Source organism: Myxine glutinosa, chromosome 5, assembly GCF_964187855.1.
Source record: "Myxine glutinosa chromosome 5, kmMyxGlut1.1, whole genome shotgun sequence".
In the NCBI taxonomy this organism is placed as follows: Eukaryota; Metazoa; Chordata; class Myxini; order Myxiniformes; family Myxinidae; genus Myxine; species Myxine glutinosa.
Window position 1 is genome coordinate 180556020 of NC_136265.1, and position 19977 is coordinate 180575996.

Sequence of the window (19977 nt, forward strand, 5' to 3'; positions counted from 1 at the left end):
GGCTCTTTCTTAGTAAGTTTTTTAAAATTTATTTAACACTTTGTGGTAGAATACCTTTGTGGTCACAGGTGTGAATCATTTCAACAAAGTCCCAGAAAATCAATCCAACGCACATCCAGAGAACTGGGACTTAGAACCACCACTGTACACAGTAACGAGAGAAGGAGTTTATAAGTCGAGCAATTTTATGTCATTGAGTGAAGGAGGACGTTGTGGAGTTTGCCGACCACTCTTACACACGAAAGTGCAGCCTTTTCCGGTAGGCCCGCTGGTGGCCTTTCCGAGCCATCGTGACCGCCCCTCTCTGTCCGAGCCGTGCGACGAGCCGCTGCAGACGCGGTTTGTTGCTGCGTGTGAGCGTGAAGTCGCAACGCGAGGCCTGTGCTTCGTAGTTGACGCTGCAGGAGCCGGTCGAAGAGTGGAATCCCAGAGCCAATGCCGTTAAATGGTAAGTGCCCGGATTAAGCAGGCGCCAGTAATCACCATCCGTGGCTGGGGTGGTAATAAGAAGGACAAGGTGACTTTCCATCAAAAATAATTGGAAGAGAAAGTAGGTTGGTGTGCAGAAGGAAGTGGGGACAGATGAAAGATGAAGATGAAGATTCTGTGAATGAGAAAGCTGGGGTGACGATGACAACGTGGGGCTTCATGCTTCCTTGGGGAAATCTTGCTCCAAGTGTGAATTTTAACGATGACATCGCCGGGATTAATGGCGAGGAACATCTAAATCTGACCTGTGCGCACGTCGTGGTTTATCCCGTGTACACGAATGATTGCATCAGGTATACCGTTACCATCGGTGTCACGAACAAACCCTTTGATTCCCCTGTGGACCTGAAGAAAGAAATAATTGCTGATTCCATTAGCAGTTTATGTTCAACACGAACTCTGTTTGGGCTATACAGAGTGTTCCAAAAAGACCCGGACAACTTTGATCGTTAATGATACAATGATACCCTTACCTTTATATGATACAGAAACTCAAAGTTTTCTTTGTTTTCTGATGTGGTGGTTTAATGTAAAAGAAAATGGCGACTCCACAAGAGAAAGCTCAGTGCGTCGAATGCTTCATCGACATGAGATCAGACACGCAAGTTCAGCGTAATTTCTGTACAAGGTATGGAAGGAATCCGCCATCGTGGACTAGCATCAGAGAGTGGTAAATTTGGTTTAAGGAAACTGGAAGTTGTCAGAAACAGAAAAGTACCGGTCGACCAATCACGAGTGCAGCAGATGTTGAACGAGTGTGTGAATCATTTCAACAAAGTCCCAGAAAATCAATCCAACGAGCATCCAGAGAACTGGGCCTACCAACCACCACTGTACACAGAATTTTACATAAAAGATGGAAGCTTTGTGCCTCTGAGGTGTGGATTCTGCAGGAACTCAAACCAAATGATGGACCGAAACGCAATGTGTTTGCCTTGGAAATGCTCAGTCGCATAAAGGATGACGAGGATTCCATGAAAAAGGTGATGCTCACAGACGAGGATTGCTTTCATGTATCGGGGAAGGTTAACCAGCACAATGCGAGTGTCTGGGGCTCTGAGGACCCCCACGTGGTCATTGAACACATATGTGACAGCTCAAAGGTCAACGTGTAGTATGGCCTTCTCCATGACCACTTGGTGGGTCCGTTTTTCGTTGCAGAGGATACAGTGAGCTCAACAAGTTGCATGAACATGTTGGAAGGATTCACCTTCCCAGAAATTGAACACCTGCAACCCGATATTTTTCAACAGAACGGCGCACCTCCTCATTGGGCCTTAGTCGTTCGAGCCTTCCTGAATGTAAAATTTCCAGATCGCTGGATTGACTGAGACGGACCAACCGCCTGGTCCCCAGAATCACCAAACATAACCTCCCCTGATTTTTTTTCTGTGGGGGTTTGTAAAAGATGTCTGCAACACCAAGGTGGCAAACCTGCAGGATCTTTGTTCTCGGATCACGGCTGCATGTGCACTGGTGGATGCAAATATGCTGAGCTGCACATAGCAAGACCTCGTGCACCGCCATGATGTCCTGCGCGACAAACGGAGCTCATTGAAGTGTATTGATGGTGTGCACAAAACTGAGTTTCTGAATCATATAAACCAAAGGATATCGTAGTATCATTTGTGGTTCTAAATATATTTTAAGAAACTAAAGTTGTCCGGGTCTTTTTGGAACACCCTGTAGAATCGATGTTATAAAATCTCTTTTTCGGAGAATTAATGGCGAGCAAAAATACAAAAACTAGTCATTAGGATTTGTGTAGGTGATTAGAACCTCTTACCTTGTGCATGCAAGTTAAACTTTTACAAGTCATTGAGTCCTTTTTTTTCCCATAATGCCTGTTACAGGTTTCTGTAAACCAAGAATAACGATGAGAGGGGTTGACCTCTTTCCATATCTAGGTTGAGGAGTTGACCTTTCCTTTAAGACTTGATCATGTCTGCTGACTCATTAAAGCTCGATTCGGAGCCCTCGTGACTCACCTGCTCCATGAATGTCAGCAATGATTCCCGGTTCGATTCCCACTCTGAAGGAAGCTCCACGGCCGATGGGAACTTGTCACAACTCAGCTCTATCGTCAGCTCAAAGCAGTTGGTGTGAAGGTAACTGAAGTCGTTCATACCTGCTGGGGAGGTGCACTATTGGCGCTCACCTTTACATCTCCTCATCTTGCTGTAATATATCAGTCCATTTATCATATATTCGAGCTCAAAGATATGAATGAAAATGAAACTTTCAAATCGGATACAAATACCCTATATCACCACTACCACCACGTACTGCCAGGAACGGTATGCCAGGCTGCCCCATTGATGATTCCCTGGCCAGGTCTAAAGTCATCTGTATGGCAAGGTCGAGCAGCATTGCTCATGGTCGGGTGTATGCTGGCATAGCTCGTAGCAAGCCAGCGAAAGAGCGATTCATCAGCAGTGGGTGAGGGTACACTATCCACTCCATAAGAGCGGACGCAGTCGAAGGGATACGTCACGACCAGCTCTCCACCGTGCAGGTTACCACCTAGCACGAAGGGGGTGGATTCCATCCAGGAGATAACTGCACGTGTCTCTACAGCTACCTGCAAGCAGCGGAAGGTTATACATACCAAATCTATAATGTAGGAAAACAAATCCGTTTTCTCTGAATCTGAAAACAAAGTTGAATCTGAACATCGGAGTGCGCGGAAATAAAATGTGGGTCCCAAGCGCTACATACAAAACTAAAGTTGGAGTAGCTTCTCTAAAAAGACTCTTAGGCTACATATAGGGCCTACCTGGTCTGTTCAGCTCATTGTCGAGACAGGGATCACTTTTCAGGTCTCCAGACCATGGCAAAAAGCACAAAACTGAGATCAGTCGATCTCGGAAAATCTTCTCGTTCATCATATTAATTCTTAGGAAAAATGCCAGGGGCACAGAAAAAGCCCCTTTATATGGGATGTGTCATGTGGCAAACTATAGAAGAGAAGGGACATTCCATAAATTGTAGAAAATTCCAGATGAGAGAAAAGAAGCAACATTCAAAAAAAAAATCGTGTGCATGCTGAACTACCCTTGTGTTCTTAGGAGGAACCAAGTAATGCTCTAGAAAAGTTCATATAAAGGGGCTCCAATTTGATTGATACACCTGCATGAAGAAGTAAATGTATTTTAACCTATATGTAGGGCGCCGCTTTATATGAACTTTTCTAGAGCATTACTGTTGAAAAGATGTGACAAAACAAACCAAGAGGAGACGGCATGGTGAATGGATGTGAGTCATAGGCCGTGAAAAAGAAAGGAAGAAGATTGACAGTTTGAAATGTGGCAACGACAGTGTGGAGGAATCAACCGTGCTTTGTATGGTTGAGGAAAGAAGAGGAAGAGGTCAACCTTGTGCGTCCTGGATGGATGGGGTAAAGGATACACCCATGCTCTCTCCACCAGAGCTTCAGGAAGCATTGCGGGACAGGGATGTTTGGAGAAATCTGATCAGGAATGTCACCAGAAGTTGGACACGGCCTCACAGAAGTTAAGAACCATCTCTATAATTCCATGAACATTGATCCTTGTTTGGTGTCTATTTTACCTTCTCAAGGAGAATGAGGAGGAGGAGGATCTTCCACTTTTCAGCTGTTTGGAGGTCTCATCAAGTCACAACCAGGGGTTGAGGATGTTTATGTCTCGAACGTGAACAAACTGTATTTGTAAACCTTTTATCGCAAATCACATGACATTGTCTCGGTCTGAAAGAGAATTCCAGTGGAATAGAGTTGAACCCACTCTAAAAGACTTGCCCAATCCCTGTACGTATCGAGTCATTGTGCTGAAGGCATGTTCTTCTTCAGTGTGTGCAGTGTAGTCTCAGAAGGTTAGAACCACTACTGTATGCTTTTTTAAATAAAAATAAGATGGTGCTTTTTTCAAAAAATAAAATAAAAATAAGAGTTTCAAATTCCACCTCTAGTCCAGGTCATGACCAAACACCGAGGCCTTCATGGGGGTGTACACTTTCTGAATCACTGGGTTGTGCTAAATGTTGGTACCTACCGATGAAGTGTTGGGCCCAGAGTACCACTCTGGTATAGTTATGTAGTGGTTGGGGAAGATGTCTGGTGTGTATCCACGATCTTCTGCATCCCACAGGATACTGTTGAGGTCAGCAAAGTTGTGGTTGAGGTCATAGCCAATCGCAGTCCACCGCCCTTCTGCCCAGCCTGCCAACTCTGATCCCTGCAACAGGCCCAGAACTCAGGCTTACCCGAATGTGTACCGCGCAATGTTCCGAAAACGATTCCAGAATTGGGGAAAGTCCAAAAATGTACCAAAACTACACAAGCAACGCCAGCCGGGCCATAAACAAACTTCAGGGTCGGGGTAAAGTGGTGGAACCTTGTGGTAAGCCTTCTCGTAGCCATCGGGGTTCATGGAAGGAAGAAGGTGAACGCGTGTGGTGCGGAGTAGCCGGACGATACGCTCGTCGCCCTGACGATAGCTCCAACAAATGTACTGTGCGAGCAGGAGGAGTAATTCTCGACCGAGCGCCTCGTTACCGTGCATTCCGGCCACGTAACGGAACTCGGGTTCACCTTGGGCACAGGACCGGAAGATTGCTTAGCAGTGAATGAAGGTCTTGTGGACTTATGCATACAGGTATCAGTCATCAGGTGTGTGGGGCAATCACTCAGTCATGTATTCCATGATGTAGCTTGGTTCAGTAATCTGTGTCGAGATTAGTCAGGTTGTCAAAATGCTGGCATTTTTACATTGGGGGTTTCCGGTGGTCCAAACTGGTCCAGGTTAGGAATAACTTAGGAAGTTGGGGAGGTTATAATACTTTACAATAGGAACCTGCTTCGTGCATTCCTGGGTTCTCAGACATCTCGAAGGCATACAACCTCCTTCTTTGGGCGCTGCGGCCGAGCCAATAGAGACGCGTCACGTTGGAACAGTCTGAATGGACACCAGCCAGGAGCTGTCGGACGCACATGCAGACAGGCACGAGTAACCGGGAATCAAAGATGTCTACCGCTTACTAACATACAACCCGTCAGTGTGGAGTCACAGGTAACCATGACCCGCGGCCTCATTAAATGAACTCTGACCTTTTTCATAGCCTCGTAATTATGGTGTTTGAAATCCAGGTATTCTTCATTCACAGATTTATTCAGTCCCACCGCCTTTTCCTTCAAATCTGGAAAAATAATGACATCAAATCTGAAGCTGGGGTACACTCATCTTTCCGATGGTCATATTTGGTACGATTCAAGCCAAAAGCCAAAAACACCTCAAGGCCTGCACGTCATAACCATGTCAACGTTCAGGTGTGATTTCCGTTATCCTGGAGGGCAAGCAGAAGGAGGTAACATGGGTGTGTTTGGCCAAACCGCGTTTTTCTGCATCTGATTTTATTTACAGTGACTCCCAAAAATGATCTCTATCACAACCACTGTCGGACCTTGTGTTTTGGTATAACCTGCAAGCACCCGCTATCTCTGGGAACAACCTTGGGGAGTGGAGTGAGGGTGGGAGAAATATGTTATGCCATGGCGAGTAAACCCCCTCTCTCTCGAAGGGGTCAATAAACTACTCGCACTGTGCCACGTGTACAGGGGAAATCATAAATGTGGAGGGTGGAGAGGGGGTGGGATTATTTTGTGCCCATAACTTAACCCTGGGCACCACCACCAAATTAATCCAGAGGGTGTCTCCTGATGACACAAAAATAGTACTTCCGTTGCTCCAAATGGTCCTTCTACTCTACCAGGAAGTCCAAGGAACTGTCCGTACAATCCCAAGATAGAATTATGAGGAGGCGTAGATTTGGAGAAGGGTATAAAACAATTTCTCAAGTCTTGAAAGTGCCCAAGAGCACAGCGAGCTCCACAATTAGGAGATAGATATAATATGGAACTACCCAGACTCTTCCTAGAGCTGGCCGTCCGACCAAAGTGAGCAACCGAGCAAGAAGGATCTTGACGTGACGAAGAACCCAATGAACACTCTGACAGAACTACAGAGTTCCTTGGTTGAGATGGGAGAACCTGCCGGAAGGACAACAGTCTCTACAGCACTTCACAAATCCAGGCTTTATGGGAGAGTGGCCAGACGGAAGCCACTCCTGAGAAATAGGCACATGACAGCACGTCTGGAGTTTGCAAAAAGGCACGTGAAAGATTCTGAGAGCATGAGGTAAAGATTCTCTGATCTGATGAGACGAAAATTGAACTCTTTGGCCTGAATACAAAGCACTACGTCTGGAGGAAACCAAGCACAACTCATCATACATCTAACACCATCCCGACCGTGAAGCATGTTGGTGGCAGCATCATACTATGGAGATGCTTTTCAGCGGCAAGGACTGGGATACTTGTAAGGATAGAGAGAAAAATGAATGGAGTCAAATACAGGTAAATTATTGAGTAGAACCTGCTTCAGAGTGCAAAAGACCTTAGACTGCAGAAAAGATTTACGTTCCAACAGGACAATGACCTTAAACATACAGCCAAAGCAACAGTGGAATGGCTCCAGAACAAGAACATGAAAGTCCTTGAGTGGCCTCAGAACAAGAACATGAAAGTCCTTGAGTGGCCCATCCAAAGCCCAGACTCAAATTCCATTGAGAATCTGTAGAAAGACGTGAAGATTGCTGTTCACCGACGTTCCCCATCTAACTTGACAGAGCTTGAGCAAATCTGCAAAGGAGAATGGGAGAAACTCCCCAAATCCAGATGCGCAAAGCTGATACAGACAAACCCAAGAAGACGAAGCTGTAATCACTACCAAAGGCGCGTCTTCTAAGTATTGACTCATGGGCTGAATACTTATGTAAATTACATGTTTCCGTATTTCATTACCTCCACCACAAAGGTGGATAGAGGTTATGTTTTCACCCCTGTCTGTTTGTCTGTCTTTGAACAGGATATCTCAAAAAGTTGTGGACGTATTCGGACGAAAATTCACAGAGAGGTAACATGTGACAAGGACGAAATGTTTCGATTTTGGTGAAGGTCCGGATACGAGAAGTTTTTGAGTGATTCTTCACCATTGAGAGATAAGGCAAAAAATGATGTACAATACTGTATATCAAAATATTCCAAAAAGTTGTGGACAGATTCGGACGAAATTTGGTGGACAGGTTGGGCGTGAAACAAAGAAGAATTGAGTGAATTCTGGTGAACATTCCAATTCGGATCCGGATACGATAATGTTTTCATTTTAAAGTGATTCTTCACCATTGAGTGATATGGAGCACAATATTTCAAAAAGATGTGGATGACTTGTGCCAAAGCCAGTTGGATGATGAGTGGGAAAATGACAAGAACAAGCCGATTTGATTTTGGTTCAGGTCCGAATCCAGGTCCAACCTATCAGTGGATACAAGACGTAAACTGTTCAGCCTGGTGGAGGTACACTACCGAGTGCTGTTCGAGTTATTCTTGTTACGAGCTGAAGGGTCCGTCTACGATTGGCACTTGAGTACTGTTCTTCTCAAACAGCTCATATTACCATGTTCTGTGATAATTGCCTCATTTAATTAGTTTCAAATGAAATTATTTTGTGTGCACATGTGTCTTTACAATTATATTCCAGCTTAAGTTACCAATCCATCTATGTGCGAGCACACACCACTAGAGGGCACTATTTCAGCAACATACATACACACACATACACACATCATACATACATACATGCATACACAAACATACATGCATACACAAACATACATGAATACATACATACACATACATACACACCCACATATACATACATACATGTATACACACATACATACATAAACACATACATACATACGCACACACACACACATACACACACATACACACACACACACACACACATACACACACACATAATACATACACACACACATACATAAACACATACATACATAAACACATACATACATACGCACACACACACTCACACACACACACACACCCACACATACACACCCACACATACACTCACACACACACACACACACACACACACACACACACACACACACACACACACACACACACACACACATAATACATACACACACATACACACATACACACATACACACACACATACGCACACACACACACACACACACACACACACACACACACACACACACACACAAACAGGACGGATAGACACCAAATTGTGTATTTTAGTATGATACATCATTTCTTTGCTTTCCTCATAACTATTCGTGATTTTGAGATACCCCGGAAGTTATATCATGATTAGATCTGACCTTTGGATCTAATGTTCTGACGTAAGCTTACCTGTAAGGGGACATCCCATGATTTCTAAACGTAAGCAAGCACTTCCGTTCACCCGCCAAGTGACTGGAAGCACGCGGATGTATCTGGCAGAGGTCGGCTCTGGGAGAAGACGCAAGATTGCCGTCTCTTGGTCAGAGTTGCCCATGTAAACCTGTGGGTTCACACTCACACTTTGGTTACCTACTCTGGTTATGCCAGTCAATCTATGCCCGGTCATAGATCCGGCCTCCAAGTCTCTGGACCATGGCGTCACACCAATCAACAAGCAATTACCATTTCCTCACTTCCATTCTTTGTGCTGACCCAGGACTCAGAGTCATTGCTGACCTGTACCTTGTAGGACGTCACCCAGTGATACCTGGAGAAATAGACAAACTCAACAAGGCTTTAGAAGATGAAGACTGACCAAGGAAGGAAATTGTAATCGAAGTCAATGATGATGAATGAGAAAAAGAAAAGAAGAGTGAATAACCAGAAGAGGTGCTGTGGACTTTTGTGGAGTTGGAAATTCACGGGTCCTTCATGATGTGTGTGTCAGACATACGACCAGATAGAGGCACGACCCTGAGTGATGTGTGTGTCAGACGTACGACCAGATAGAGGTACGACCCTGAGTGATGTGTGTGTCAGACGTACAACCAGATAGAGGCACGAGCCTGAGTGATGTGTGTGTCAGACGTACAACCAGATAGAGGCACGACCCTGAGTGATGTGTGTGTCAGACATACGACCAGATAGAGGCACGACCTTGAGTGATGTGTGTGTCAGACATACGACCAGATAGAGGCACGACCCTGAGTGATGTGTGTGTCAGACGTACGACCAGATAGACGCACAACCCTGAGTGATGTGTGTGTCAGACGTACGACCAGATAGAGGCACGACCCTGAGTGATGTGTGTTTCAGACATACGACCAGATAGAGGCACGACCCTGAGTGATGTGTGTGTCAGACGTACGACCAGATAGAGGTACGACCCTGAGTGATGTGTGTGTCAGACGTACAACCAGATAGAGGCACGAGCCTGAGTGATGTGTGTGTCAGACGTACAACCAGATAGAGGCACGACCCTGAGTGATGTGTGTGTCAGACATACGACCAGATAGAGGCACGACCTTGAGTGATGTGTGTGTCAGACATACGACCAGATAGAGGCACGACCCTGAGTGATGTGTGTGTCAGACATACGACCAGATAGAGGCACGACCCTGAGTGATGTGTGTTTCAGACATACGACCAGATAGAGGCACGACCCTGAGTGATGTGTGTTTCAGACATACGACCAGATAGAGGCACGACCCTGAGTGATGTGTGTTTCAGACATACGACCAGATAGATGCACGACCCTGAGTGACGACACCCGTAAAGAGAGTGGGGGAGCCAGTATCCACGCTGAGCCAAGGGCTGGGATCGTTGTCCGCCGCGCACCATGCACCGTCGAACTGGTCATCATCAACGAGTCCACTCTGAAGTGCAAGCACATTGGCATGAGTACCAGGTAGCATTATCGATACCGGATAATCACCTCTCTCAACATCTGCCCTGATCCTGTGGTAGAGCTACTGAGGCAGATCTGATGAAACAAAAACATGGGATCGAAGAACTCCTGCATCATGGAGGACAATGTCCTTCAAAGGAGACTTTCAGCCACTTGTCTCACCTGCCCTGTGGAATTTTGAAAACCCTCGGTATCTTTTTTAAATTATGGCATTCCCTGTTTCACTACCATGGAGGAATTCCAAATTCTGAAATACCAGGTAAGCAAAGTAGTTGCGTTATCATACCTGTATGTTCAGCCGCCCACGATGAGCTCCTTGACCCAGGTGTTTTGCGCTTGATGCTGAAAGTTGCTCATCTGAGACACGGAAAGATTCGAGTCCGAGAGAAGGACAGGCACCTTGGTTGGACAACGGGACAAAAATAACTTGTAGGTGAACTAACTACAGGACAACTGCAATAATTAATTAGTCAACTTATCAATGCGACATCAAATCAAATGTAACGCAAACAAGAAAGAGCAATCAGAGATTGTGGACCCTCGCCAGGATGTGTTTTCAGTGTTTTTTTTTAAAGGCTTTTGTGTTTAAGCAAATATGGCGGCCGAACCACGTGAACGATAAGTCGTCGTTTTTCTCCACCAATTTATCCCTAGATGATGCTCAAGAAATTTCATCTTGATCGGATGAAGTTTTATACTTGTAGAATTATGACGTCATAATGGAGGCACCTATGAGATCATCGTTAACATATGTTATTCCACATGGAGAGTTCTTTATAATGACCCATGTCTCAATTTTTTCTATGCAGCGCTTTCAGAGATATAGAGGTGCACATTTTTTCGGTTTTTCCAAGATGGCGGCCGAACCACGTGACCGATAACATCATCATTTTATTTTTTTCACCACCAATTTATCCCTAGATGACGCTCAAGAAATTTCATCTTGATCGGATGAAGTTTTGTATATACTTGTCGAATTATGACGTCATAATGGAGGCACCTATGAGTTCATCATTAACATATGTTATTCCCCATGGAGAGTTCTTTACAATGAGCCATGTCTCATTTTTTTCTATGCAGCGCTTTCGGAGATATAGAGGTGCAAATTTTTTCCGTTTTTCCAAGATGGCAGCCATACCACGTAACGTATGACGTCATATATATAATTTAAAAATTATACAGGTGGACTTGCACCTATGGTGAAAATTTCCTGTCACCAACGGTTGCAGAGAAAATCATATTTATTCTGTGCGGACAAACAAACAGAAAAACAAACAAACAAGAAGATGTCATGCAGAGCATGATACTTGCAAAATCTCACCCCTCCCCAAGAAGGTTTCCATTGATACAGCAAATTGTTCATTTCATCAAGATTAAAATTGACGATCTTGATCAAAGTTCGGGTCAATAAGATGAAAATTGAAGATTTTAGAAATTTGCCCTATGTTGACCTTTTGGCCTATGTTGACCTCAAAAATAGTTAGTGGTTGGTTTCACTAAGCTGATATGTAAATCCCATTCAAATTTCAAGTCAATCGGATGAAAATTAAGGAATTTAGAAATATGAAATGGTTGTTGACCTTTGGCCTATGTTGACCTTTTGGCCTATACTGATCTCAAAAATAGTTTGTGGTTGAATTCAGTTGGCTGATCTGTAAATCCCATTCAAATTTCAAGTCAATCGGATGAAAATTGAGCATTTTAGAAATTTGAAATTGTTGTTGACCTTTGACCTATGTTGACCTCAAAAATAGTTGGTGGTTGAATTCAATTAACTGATATGTAAATCCATCCATCAGACCAGTCTGATGTTTTAAATCATCAGACAGACATATGTTTGTGTACTGGGACACGCATGCACATTTTTTTTGCCAAGTAACAAACAGACTAACAGACAGACACAAACAAACGGACTCAAATGCAACACCCTCTCCTCAGGCGAAGGTAATAAAGAAAAATCGCTTTCGCTGTAACAACAGGTTCGAATGCAGTATATAGTATCCATTTGTCTATTGTTTCAAAACACGCTAGCAATTAATGTAAAGGATCTTGCGGGGGGTGGTCACGGTTTTTCGAAGCTGTCCCGATCTTCACGCACGCTCACAACAACAAACAGCATGCATTTTAAGGCCATTTTCCCTGCTTGAGCGGGGGTTAGCCACTCGGTTAGAGCAGGGGTTAGAACACTAGAGCGGGTTCACGCACGCTCGAAGTTAAGTAATATTATTGTTCACAATTGTATTTTTGTCTAAACTGTATTTATCTTACGTGTGTGTACCTATAGTACACAGATTGTACCAAGGGACAGACGTCCCTTGGAAGATTAATTATCGGTGTTAATCTTTCATACCTGTATAGAGTGGTCGAGTATTTTGTGCCGCGTTATATTTCGCCCTAGTTCTTTAAGCTTCCTACCTGGAGGCTTTGTTTTCTTTCAGTGGTCGATTGTGGTCCTGCTACTCTCGTTCTCTGTTTTTTCCCAGTATTTTCACCCCATACTTCCTTGTTTAAAATCTTAACTAAAAAAAAACAAAAAACATTTCCTTCTTTGTTCTTTTCTTTCGTTCGTTCTTCGACCACGTGTTTCACCCCCATTTCACCCCCATTTTCACACCATTCCACAGATCTGTTTTGCCCTGTTCTTTTTGCTGACATCTTTTGCCCTGTTCACGTGACTCGTAGTTGTCCCTCGAGGCCCTCTCCCCGTTGGTTTTTTTTGTGAATATTAGATTGTTCTTCACGGTTCTGTTTAAATATGTTTCAACTTTCCCCTGCAGTGTTTTATTCAGTGGTATATTACAACACGCTGTTTTTCTTCCTATATAAATGGCTCTTTTCAATTTCCTCTCCAACTCATTCTACTTCAAAAAAATATTCAATCTCTTATAATTCTAAATCACTACATGCTCTAAATTCACATTCATTCCACCCCTCCTCCATCGTTCTTAAACAGTTCGCTAACTTGAAAATCACAATAAACCCAAATTGTTATAAATGTTTGTCTTTCATTAATCATCCACTTTCTAAACTCCCCCCTCCCCTCCAAATCTCCCCCCTTGCCCCCCCTCCTAAACTGCCCCCTAACCCCTCCCCTTCAAAACTCCACCCCAACCCCTCCCCTTCAAATCTCACCCCCTACCATCCCTCTCCAATTCTCCCCCCTCCCACCTCCTTCTCAAAGCTGCCTCCTCCCCACTTCGTCTCCCTTCTATTTCATACCCCCACCTCCCCCAACCTTCTACTTTCCTCTGCCACCCCTCAAAGAACCCATCACTGTGCCTCATCCCATCACCATCAAACCTTTCGTCCTCATCCTTCCCTTTCTTGTAACTCTTCTGTAATCTCTGACACACTATCAACTGCTCTTCCTACCTCCCCCTCATCTGCCCCTACCCCTCGCCTCTCCTCTCCTCTCCTGCACCGGATGCTCCCCCTCTCTCCTAATTAACGATATTAGCAACGGTACCCGCCCTTTGGGCGGGGCTTCAATTGGGAGGCCCAAATGAAAAGGCTACTCGGTTAGAGCAGGGGTTAGAACACTAGAGCGGGTTCACGCACGCTCGAAGTTAAGTAATATTATTGTTCACAATTGTCTCCCAATCAGAAATTGAAGGCTTTTTTTCTTTTAAGCGATTTATATAAACATCCGTTAAATCTCGATCGGTGCAGCCGTTTGTGCGGCACCCGGGAAAATAACGTCATGCGGGAGCAAGTATCAGCAGGATGTGGCAGTGTGGGAGTCCACGTTTCTGATCCTCCTTCATGCCGAAGTAGCCCACCACTTCTCCAAGCATTCCGCTCTTCAGATCCGCCATGACAGATTTAAGCTTGATACTGAAGACGTGTGCAGTTAGTACTCCCAATGTTGTATGTACTCCCGATACGTGTTTCCTTCATTGTAAAAACTTCCAAATCAATAGTTAAAAGGATTTTGAGCCGATCGGTGTTACGGCCTTGGCAAGATCGATGGAGACAGTGATCTGTTAGTGTATTCACCGCCCAAATAGCTATGTGGAATTCTCTCATGTAGAGATTAAACTAATCGTGGTCACAATCGCTATGTCGTAAATACTCCCGGTACATGTTTCCTTCAGTTGAAATGGGTTAGAATTCTCTCAAGCAGGGATTCAACCCGTGTCCTTATAAAAGGTCTTTGTCCGAGGTCACCGAGTTCGATCGGTGCAGCCGTGCAGCGATCGGTGCAGCCGTTTGTGCGGCACCCGGGAAAACAACATCGTCACAATGAGAACAATGAACGTTATGCGAACGCGAATGTTATGCGTGAGTCCAAACCTGGGAATGCTGGAGACTAAAGCTGAAATTGGGAAAACTAAATAGCCTATTTTACTCCTGGAGATCCCAGGATTATCCACCCAAAATATCATTGAGATCGGTTCAGCAGTTTTTACGGTACCTTCGAACAGACAGACAGACAGACGGACATTTGGTGAATTATAGTAAGATGGACCTCAAACATCCGGGGCCTTCACTCAAACCTGATTGATCTCTCCATTCAGGTTACTTCTGACAATCCAGACTTGATCTGCTTAACAGAAACTTTCCACCTTCAAGATGTCTCTGATTCCTTAATATCTCTTCCTGGTTACTCCCTCCAGTATGACAGACCTGAGCCTCGTCCTGGTGGTGGGGTTTCTATCTTTATCAAAAACTCTCTTCCTCACTCTCCTTGCACTGCCCTCTCTCCACCCCACCCCCAGGAGTACCTCTGGCTACGGCTTCCTCTCTGCTCCCACCTTTTGTTCATATGTGTTCTGTACCGTCCTCCAAACAGTGATGACTCTATTTACATTTCACTGTCTGACAACATGGACCAACTTATATCAACTCATCCCAACTCTCTCTTCCTCCTATGTGGCAACTTCAACTGTCATCATGCCAGCTGGCTGGATGTGGGTTCCTCTCTCACCAGCCATGGCACCTCAGAAAAGGACTTCTGTGACTCATTGGGACTGACACAATCTGTCAATTTCCCGACCTGGATCTCAGTCAATGGAGTATCTTCTCTTCTAGACTTGGTTATGACAAACTTCCCTGCAAATGTCTGCTGCTCTTCTTCTGCTCCAATCGGTTCTTCTGATCATGTGCTTGTTAAAGTGGACATCTCTCTGGCCATTCTCAGAGAGCCTCCTCAGCACCGACAAGTCTGGCATTTCACTCAGGCCGACTGGCATGGGCTGCAAGCAGCCATCAATCATCTGGACTGGTCTCCCATCTCGACTGCCTCTGACATCAATTCTTCCTGGGAATTCTTCCAAAGCAAACTGCTCTCTCTCATGCACAGATTTATCCCGTCTCGTCTTAAGTTGTCTTACCGTTCCTCCCGTCCATGGTACACTGAATCTTGTGGTGAGGCAGTTGCCCTGAAACAACTTGCCTTTGCCTCTTGGAAGGAAAATCCAAATGAAGGCAATCTCAGTTCCTTCCACCAAGCTCGGAACAAGTGTGTGTCTACCCTCAGGAGTGCCAGGAAGCACGATCTCTCCACACTCAAGAATGAACTGTCAAACCTGTCTCCTTCCTCCAAATCCTGGTGGCGTCTGGTCAAATCCGTTTCTGGTGTTTGTTCCCCCTCCATCCCCTCCCTTACCTCAAATGGCTACACAGTTGACACTGCACGTGACAACGCCGAATGCCTCAACTCTGTCTTTGCCTCAAAATCTTGTGTCCCAAACCCATCTCTCTCTGTTCCCACCTTACCCAGTCGAACCCAACTGCTCCTGGACTCTGTGTCCTTCTCTCCTGACAAGGTGGAGAAATTTTTGTCAAACCTCGACTCTGATTCTGCAACTGGACCAGACGGCATCAGCCCACGGGTCCTAAAATCCTGCTCTGCCGCTCTATCTCACCCTCTCTCTGTTCTTTTCACCCTCTCTTTTGCTCAAGGTCATCTGCCAGCATCTTGGAAATCAGCAAACATTACCGCTTTACACAAAAGAGGTGCAAAAACAGATCCTTGCAACTACAGACCAATCAGCCTGCTCCCAATTATCAGCAAAGTCATGGAATCCATCATTGCTTCGGATATTAAATCCTTCCTCTTCTCCAATGGTTTGATCTCCAATCATCAATTTGGATTCAGACCATGTCATTCTACTCTGAACACATTGCTACTGCTGTCTCAACAATGGATGGAGGTCCTCAACGCCAAACTGGAAATCAGAGCTGTCTCCCTTGACATATCACGTGCCTTCGATACGGTCTGGCACCCCGCTCTGCTCACCAAACTCTCCTCCTATGGTATCCATGGAAATCTCCACGCTTGGCTTGCGGACTTCCTCTCTGGTCGTAGTCAACGTGTGGCCCTGAAAGGATTTCTCTCATCGCCCCTTCCTGTTCTGGCTGGAGTTCCCCAAGGTAGTGTTCTGGGCCCTGTGCTTTTTCTTGTCTTCATCAATGATCTCTCCGACTCTCTGGAAACTCCTCTCTATCTCTTTGCTGATGACTCCACTCTCTGCCGCTCCATTCCTCATCTCTCAGATCGGCAGCCTGCAGCCTCCTCACTCTCTGCAGACCTGGACAAAATCACAGACTGGTCAAACAAGTGGAACATGTCTTTCAATCCTGACATATCTCACACTCTTACTATGTCTCTCCGAAAAGACCGACTGGAAAACCCTCCCATCTACTTTCTCAACAATCCTCGCCAAGAAGTTCTGTCACTCAAGCTTTTGGGTCTCACTATCTGCCATGATCTTTCTTGGGATAACCACATTTCCAAGCTGGCCTCCAAAGCCAGTCGCTGACTGGGCATCCTCTGTCGTGCGAAGTCCTTCCTTGGTACACCTGAGCTCCTCACCACATACAAGGCTTTCATCTGCAGCTCAATGGAATACTGTTTCCCCCTCTGGGCCGGTGCTCCTGCCTCACACCGAGCTCGGCTTCACGCTGTTGAAGCCAAAGCTTTCAGAATCATTGGAATCTCCTGCGATGAAGCTAACTCTGAGGGCCTTTCACTCACTCACGGCAGGCAGGTTGGTGGTCTTTCTGTCTTCTACTGACTCCTCTCTGGCCTTGCTCCCCCAGCTCTCTGTGTGCTCTGTCCCCGAAATATTCCTACAGGTCGCACAAGATCTGCCAGCAACCCTCTTATGGTTAAACTGCCAAAATCTAGGCTCTCTGCTCACCTTCACTCTTTCATTCCCCTTTTCTCCCGCCTCTGGAACAAACTCCCCCACTCCCTTCAATCCCACTCCTCCCTCCAGGTCTTTAAAACAGCTGTTCCCCACCATCTCTTATCTTCCCCCATCCAAAACCTTGATCTTTTCTACCCCCGCTAATTCACCCCAGATACACATTTTCGAAATTCCAACTTTTTCCTGGAAGTCCTTGCAGTGTCCATATGTTTTATACCTCTCCCACCTCCCTTCAAGCCCTCTCCCTCCCACAGTTCTCTCGATGTCCCTGCTCTCAAATGTTGTGTTTGTGATTTCCCCTTCTCTCCCCATCTTTCCTACTGCTCCCCTTATTTTGTGTTTTATGTGTCAGTTTGTGTCGGTTTGACTTTTTGTGTGATTAATGTTCGCTCTTTCACGAGCCTCGATTTTGAATACAAAAAAACAAAAAACAAAAAAAAGTACATCGATATCTCATCGTATCCTCCCTATGGTGTAAAAGTACATTGATATATTGTCGTGTCCTCCCTATGGTGTAAAAGTGCATTGGTATCTCATATTGTCCTCCCTATGGTGTAAAAGTACATTGATATCTCATAGTGTCCTCCCAATGGTGTAAAAGTACATTGATATATTGTAGTGTCCTCCCTATGGTGTAAAAGTACATTGATATTTCACAGTGTCCTCCCGATGGTGTAAAAATACATTGATATCTCATAGTGTCCTCCCTATGGTGTAAAAGTACATTGATATCTCATAGTGTCCTCCCTATGGTGTAAAAGTACATTGATATCTCATGGTGTCCTCCCTATGGTGTAAAAGTACATTGATATATTGTGGTGTCCTCCCTATGGTGTAAAAGTGCATTGGTATCTCATATTGTCCTCCCTATGGTGTAAAAGTACATTGATATCTCATAGTGTCCTCCCAATGGTGTAAAAGTACATTGATATATTGTAGTGTCCTCCCTATGGTGTAAAAGTACATTGATATATTGTGGTGACCTCCCGATGGTGTAAAAGTACATTGATATCTCACAGTGTCCTCCCGATGGTGTAAAAGTACATTGATATCTCATAGTGTCCTCCCTATGGTGTAAAAGTACATTGATATCTCATAGTGTCCTCCTTATGGTGTAAAAGTACATTGATATATTGTAGTGTCCTCCTTATGGTGTAAAAGTACATTGATATCTCATAGTGTCCTCCTTATGGTGTAAAAGTACATTGATATCTCATAGTGTCCTCCCTATGGTGTAAAAGTACATTGATATGTCATGGTGTCCTCCCTATGGTGTAAAAGTACATTGATATATTGTGGTGTCCTCCCTATGGTGTAAAAGTACATTGATATATTGTGGTGTCCTCCCTATGGTGTAAATCATGTCCGTACACCATTCACAGCTACAAGGAAAATGATCCAATGGACACAGACACAGCTGGAACCAATTTGTTTACTTTCCATTGCTGCAACTCAGCACAAGCCAAGTGAGTGTACGTGGCCGGACAGTCACATAGACAAACACGGACGTCACAATGAATGGAAAAGCTCGGAATAGACAGATGTACACTCGAGGTGGACAGACAGGTAGAGGCAGGTAGACGAACAAATATGAATGATAATTTTTAAGCCTCAAGACAAAGAACATGGAGTATTTAAGACGAGACACAAATGGTGTTTATTTACATTTAATAACAAAAAGCAGACAAACCTCGGTCATGAAGTTCCACCGCACGAACCCAGATCCTGATGGAGGTGAAAAAGAGGATCAAGACCCACGCGCGTCCCTCTTGCTCCGTCGATCTCACGAACAACATCATCGAGTCTGCAGGAGCGCGGGTGGGAGGAGCCTGCAATTGGGAGGAGGAAGAAGAAACGCAGGTTGAACACTTTTGTCACTTCGGTGTGGCGTCAGTAGAAGGTCGAAGCACACACAATACCAGGTAAAAGTAACAACACAAACATGCACACATCAGGTAAAAAAACAGTAACAACTAATTATTATCGATCGAAAGATCCATTGATTAATAATTGGGACTGAAAACTAACTTAATTCGATAATTTAATAATCATGGCAAGGAATTTTCAGGATGGGGCATCGATTTATTATGTACTCATGGGAGAGGAGAAAATGAGATTATGACAAGGGAAGATTTAGAGAGGTGGGATGCAGTGTGAGCTGACAGGTGAAATGAGGTGAGATATTCTGTATAAAGGTACTGGGACACGCATGCACAGTGTGTTACTGGGGCACGCATGCACAGTGTGTTACTGGGGCACGCATGCACAGTGTGTTACTGGGGCACGCATGCACAGTGTGTTACTGTGGCACGCATGCACAGTGTGTTACTGGGGCACGCATGCACAGTGTGTTACTGGGACACGCATGCACAGTGTGTTACTGGGGCACGCATGCACAGTGTGTTACTGGGGCACGCATGCACAGTGTGTTACTGGGGCACGCATGCACAGTGTGTTACTGGGGCACGCATGCACAGTGTGTTACTGGGGCACGCATGCACAGTGTGTTACTGGGGCACGCATGCACAGTGTGTTACTGGGACACGCATGCA

General features: G+C 45.0%; 1 protein-coding gene across 4 annotated transcripts; it reads right to left on the bottom strand.

The window, feature by feature from the left end:
- Nucleotides 1–5: 5 nt before the first annotated feature.
- LOC137426630 (inactive carboxypeptidase-like protein X2) lies at nt 6–19254 on the bottom strand. 4 transcript variants are annotated; one of them, XM_078779185.1, is made up of 14 exons: nt 19116–19254; nt 10558–10670; nt 10119–10239; nt 9870–9888; nt 9047–9131; nt 8774–8924; nt 5576–5664; nt 5322–5445; nt 4863–5059; nt 4517–4703; nt 2776–3066; nt 2478–2620; nt 735–834; nt 6–492 (listed from the first exon to the last, which is right to left on the bottom strand). In XM_078779185.1, the coding sequence occupies exons 1-14, from the start codon at nt 19222–19224 to the stop codon at nt 233–235; spliced, it is 1989 nt and encodes a 662-aa protein (XP_078635311.1). In that variant the 5' UTR covers nt 19225–19254; the 3' UTR covers nt 6–232. The 4 variants fall into 4 exon arrangements, with proteins under 4 accessions (XP_078635311.1, XP_067971437.2, XP_067971436.2 ...); XM_068115336.2 differs by lacking the exon at nt 9870–9888 and having other exon boundaries at nt 2478–2617; nt 10100–10239; XM_068115335.2 differs by lacking the exon at nt 9870–9888 and having other exon boundaries at nt 10100–10239.
- Nucleotides 19255–19977: the final 723 nt, after the last annotated feature.

Coding starts and splice junctions, on each gene's coding strand:
- LOC137426630 (XM_078779185.1), bottom strand. CDS start 19,224: ATGATGTTGTTCGTGAGATCGACGGAGCAAGAGGGACGCGCGTGGGTC. Junction 10,671..19,115: donor GGTGGAACTTCATGACCGAG/GTTTGTCTGCTT, acceptor TGTCCAACCAAG/GTGCCTGTCCTTCTCTCGGA. Junction 5,060..5,321: donor CCCAGGAATGCACGAAGCAG/GTTCCTATTGTA, acceptor CCTGTGCCCAAG/GTGAACCCGAGTTCCGTTAC.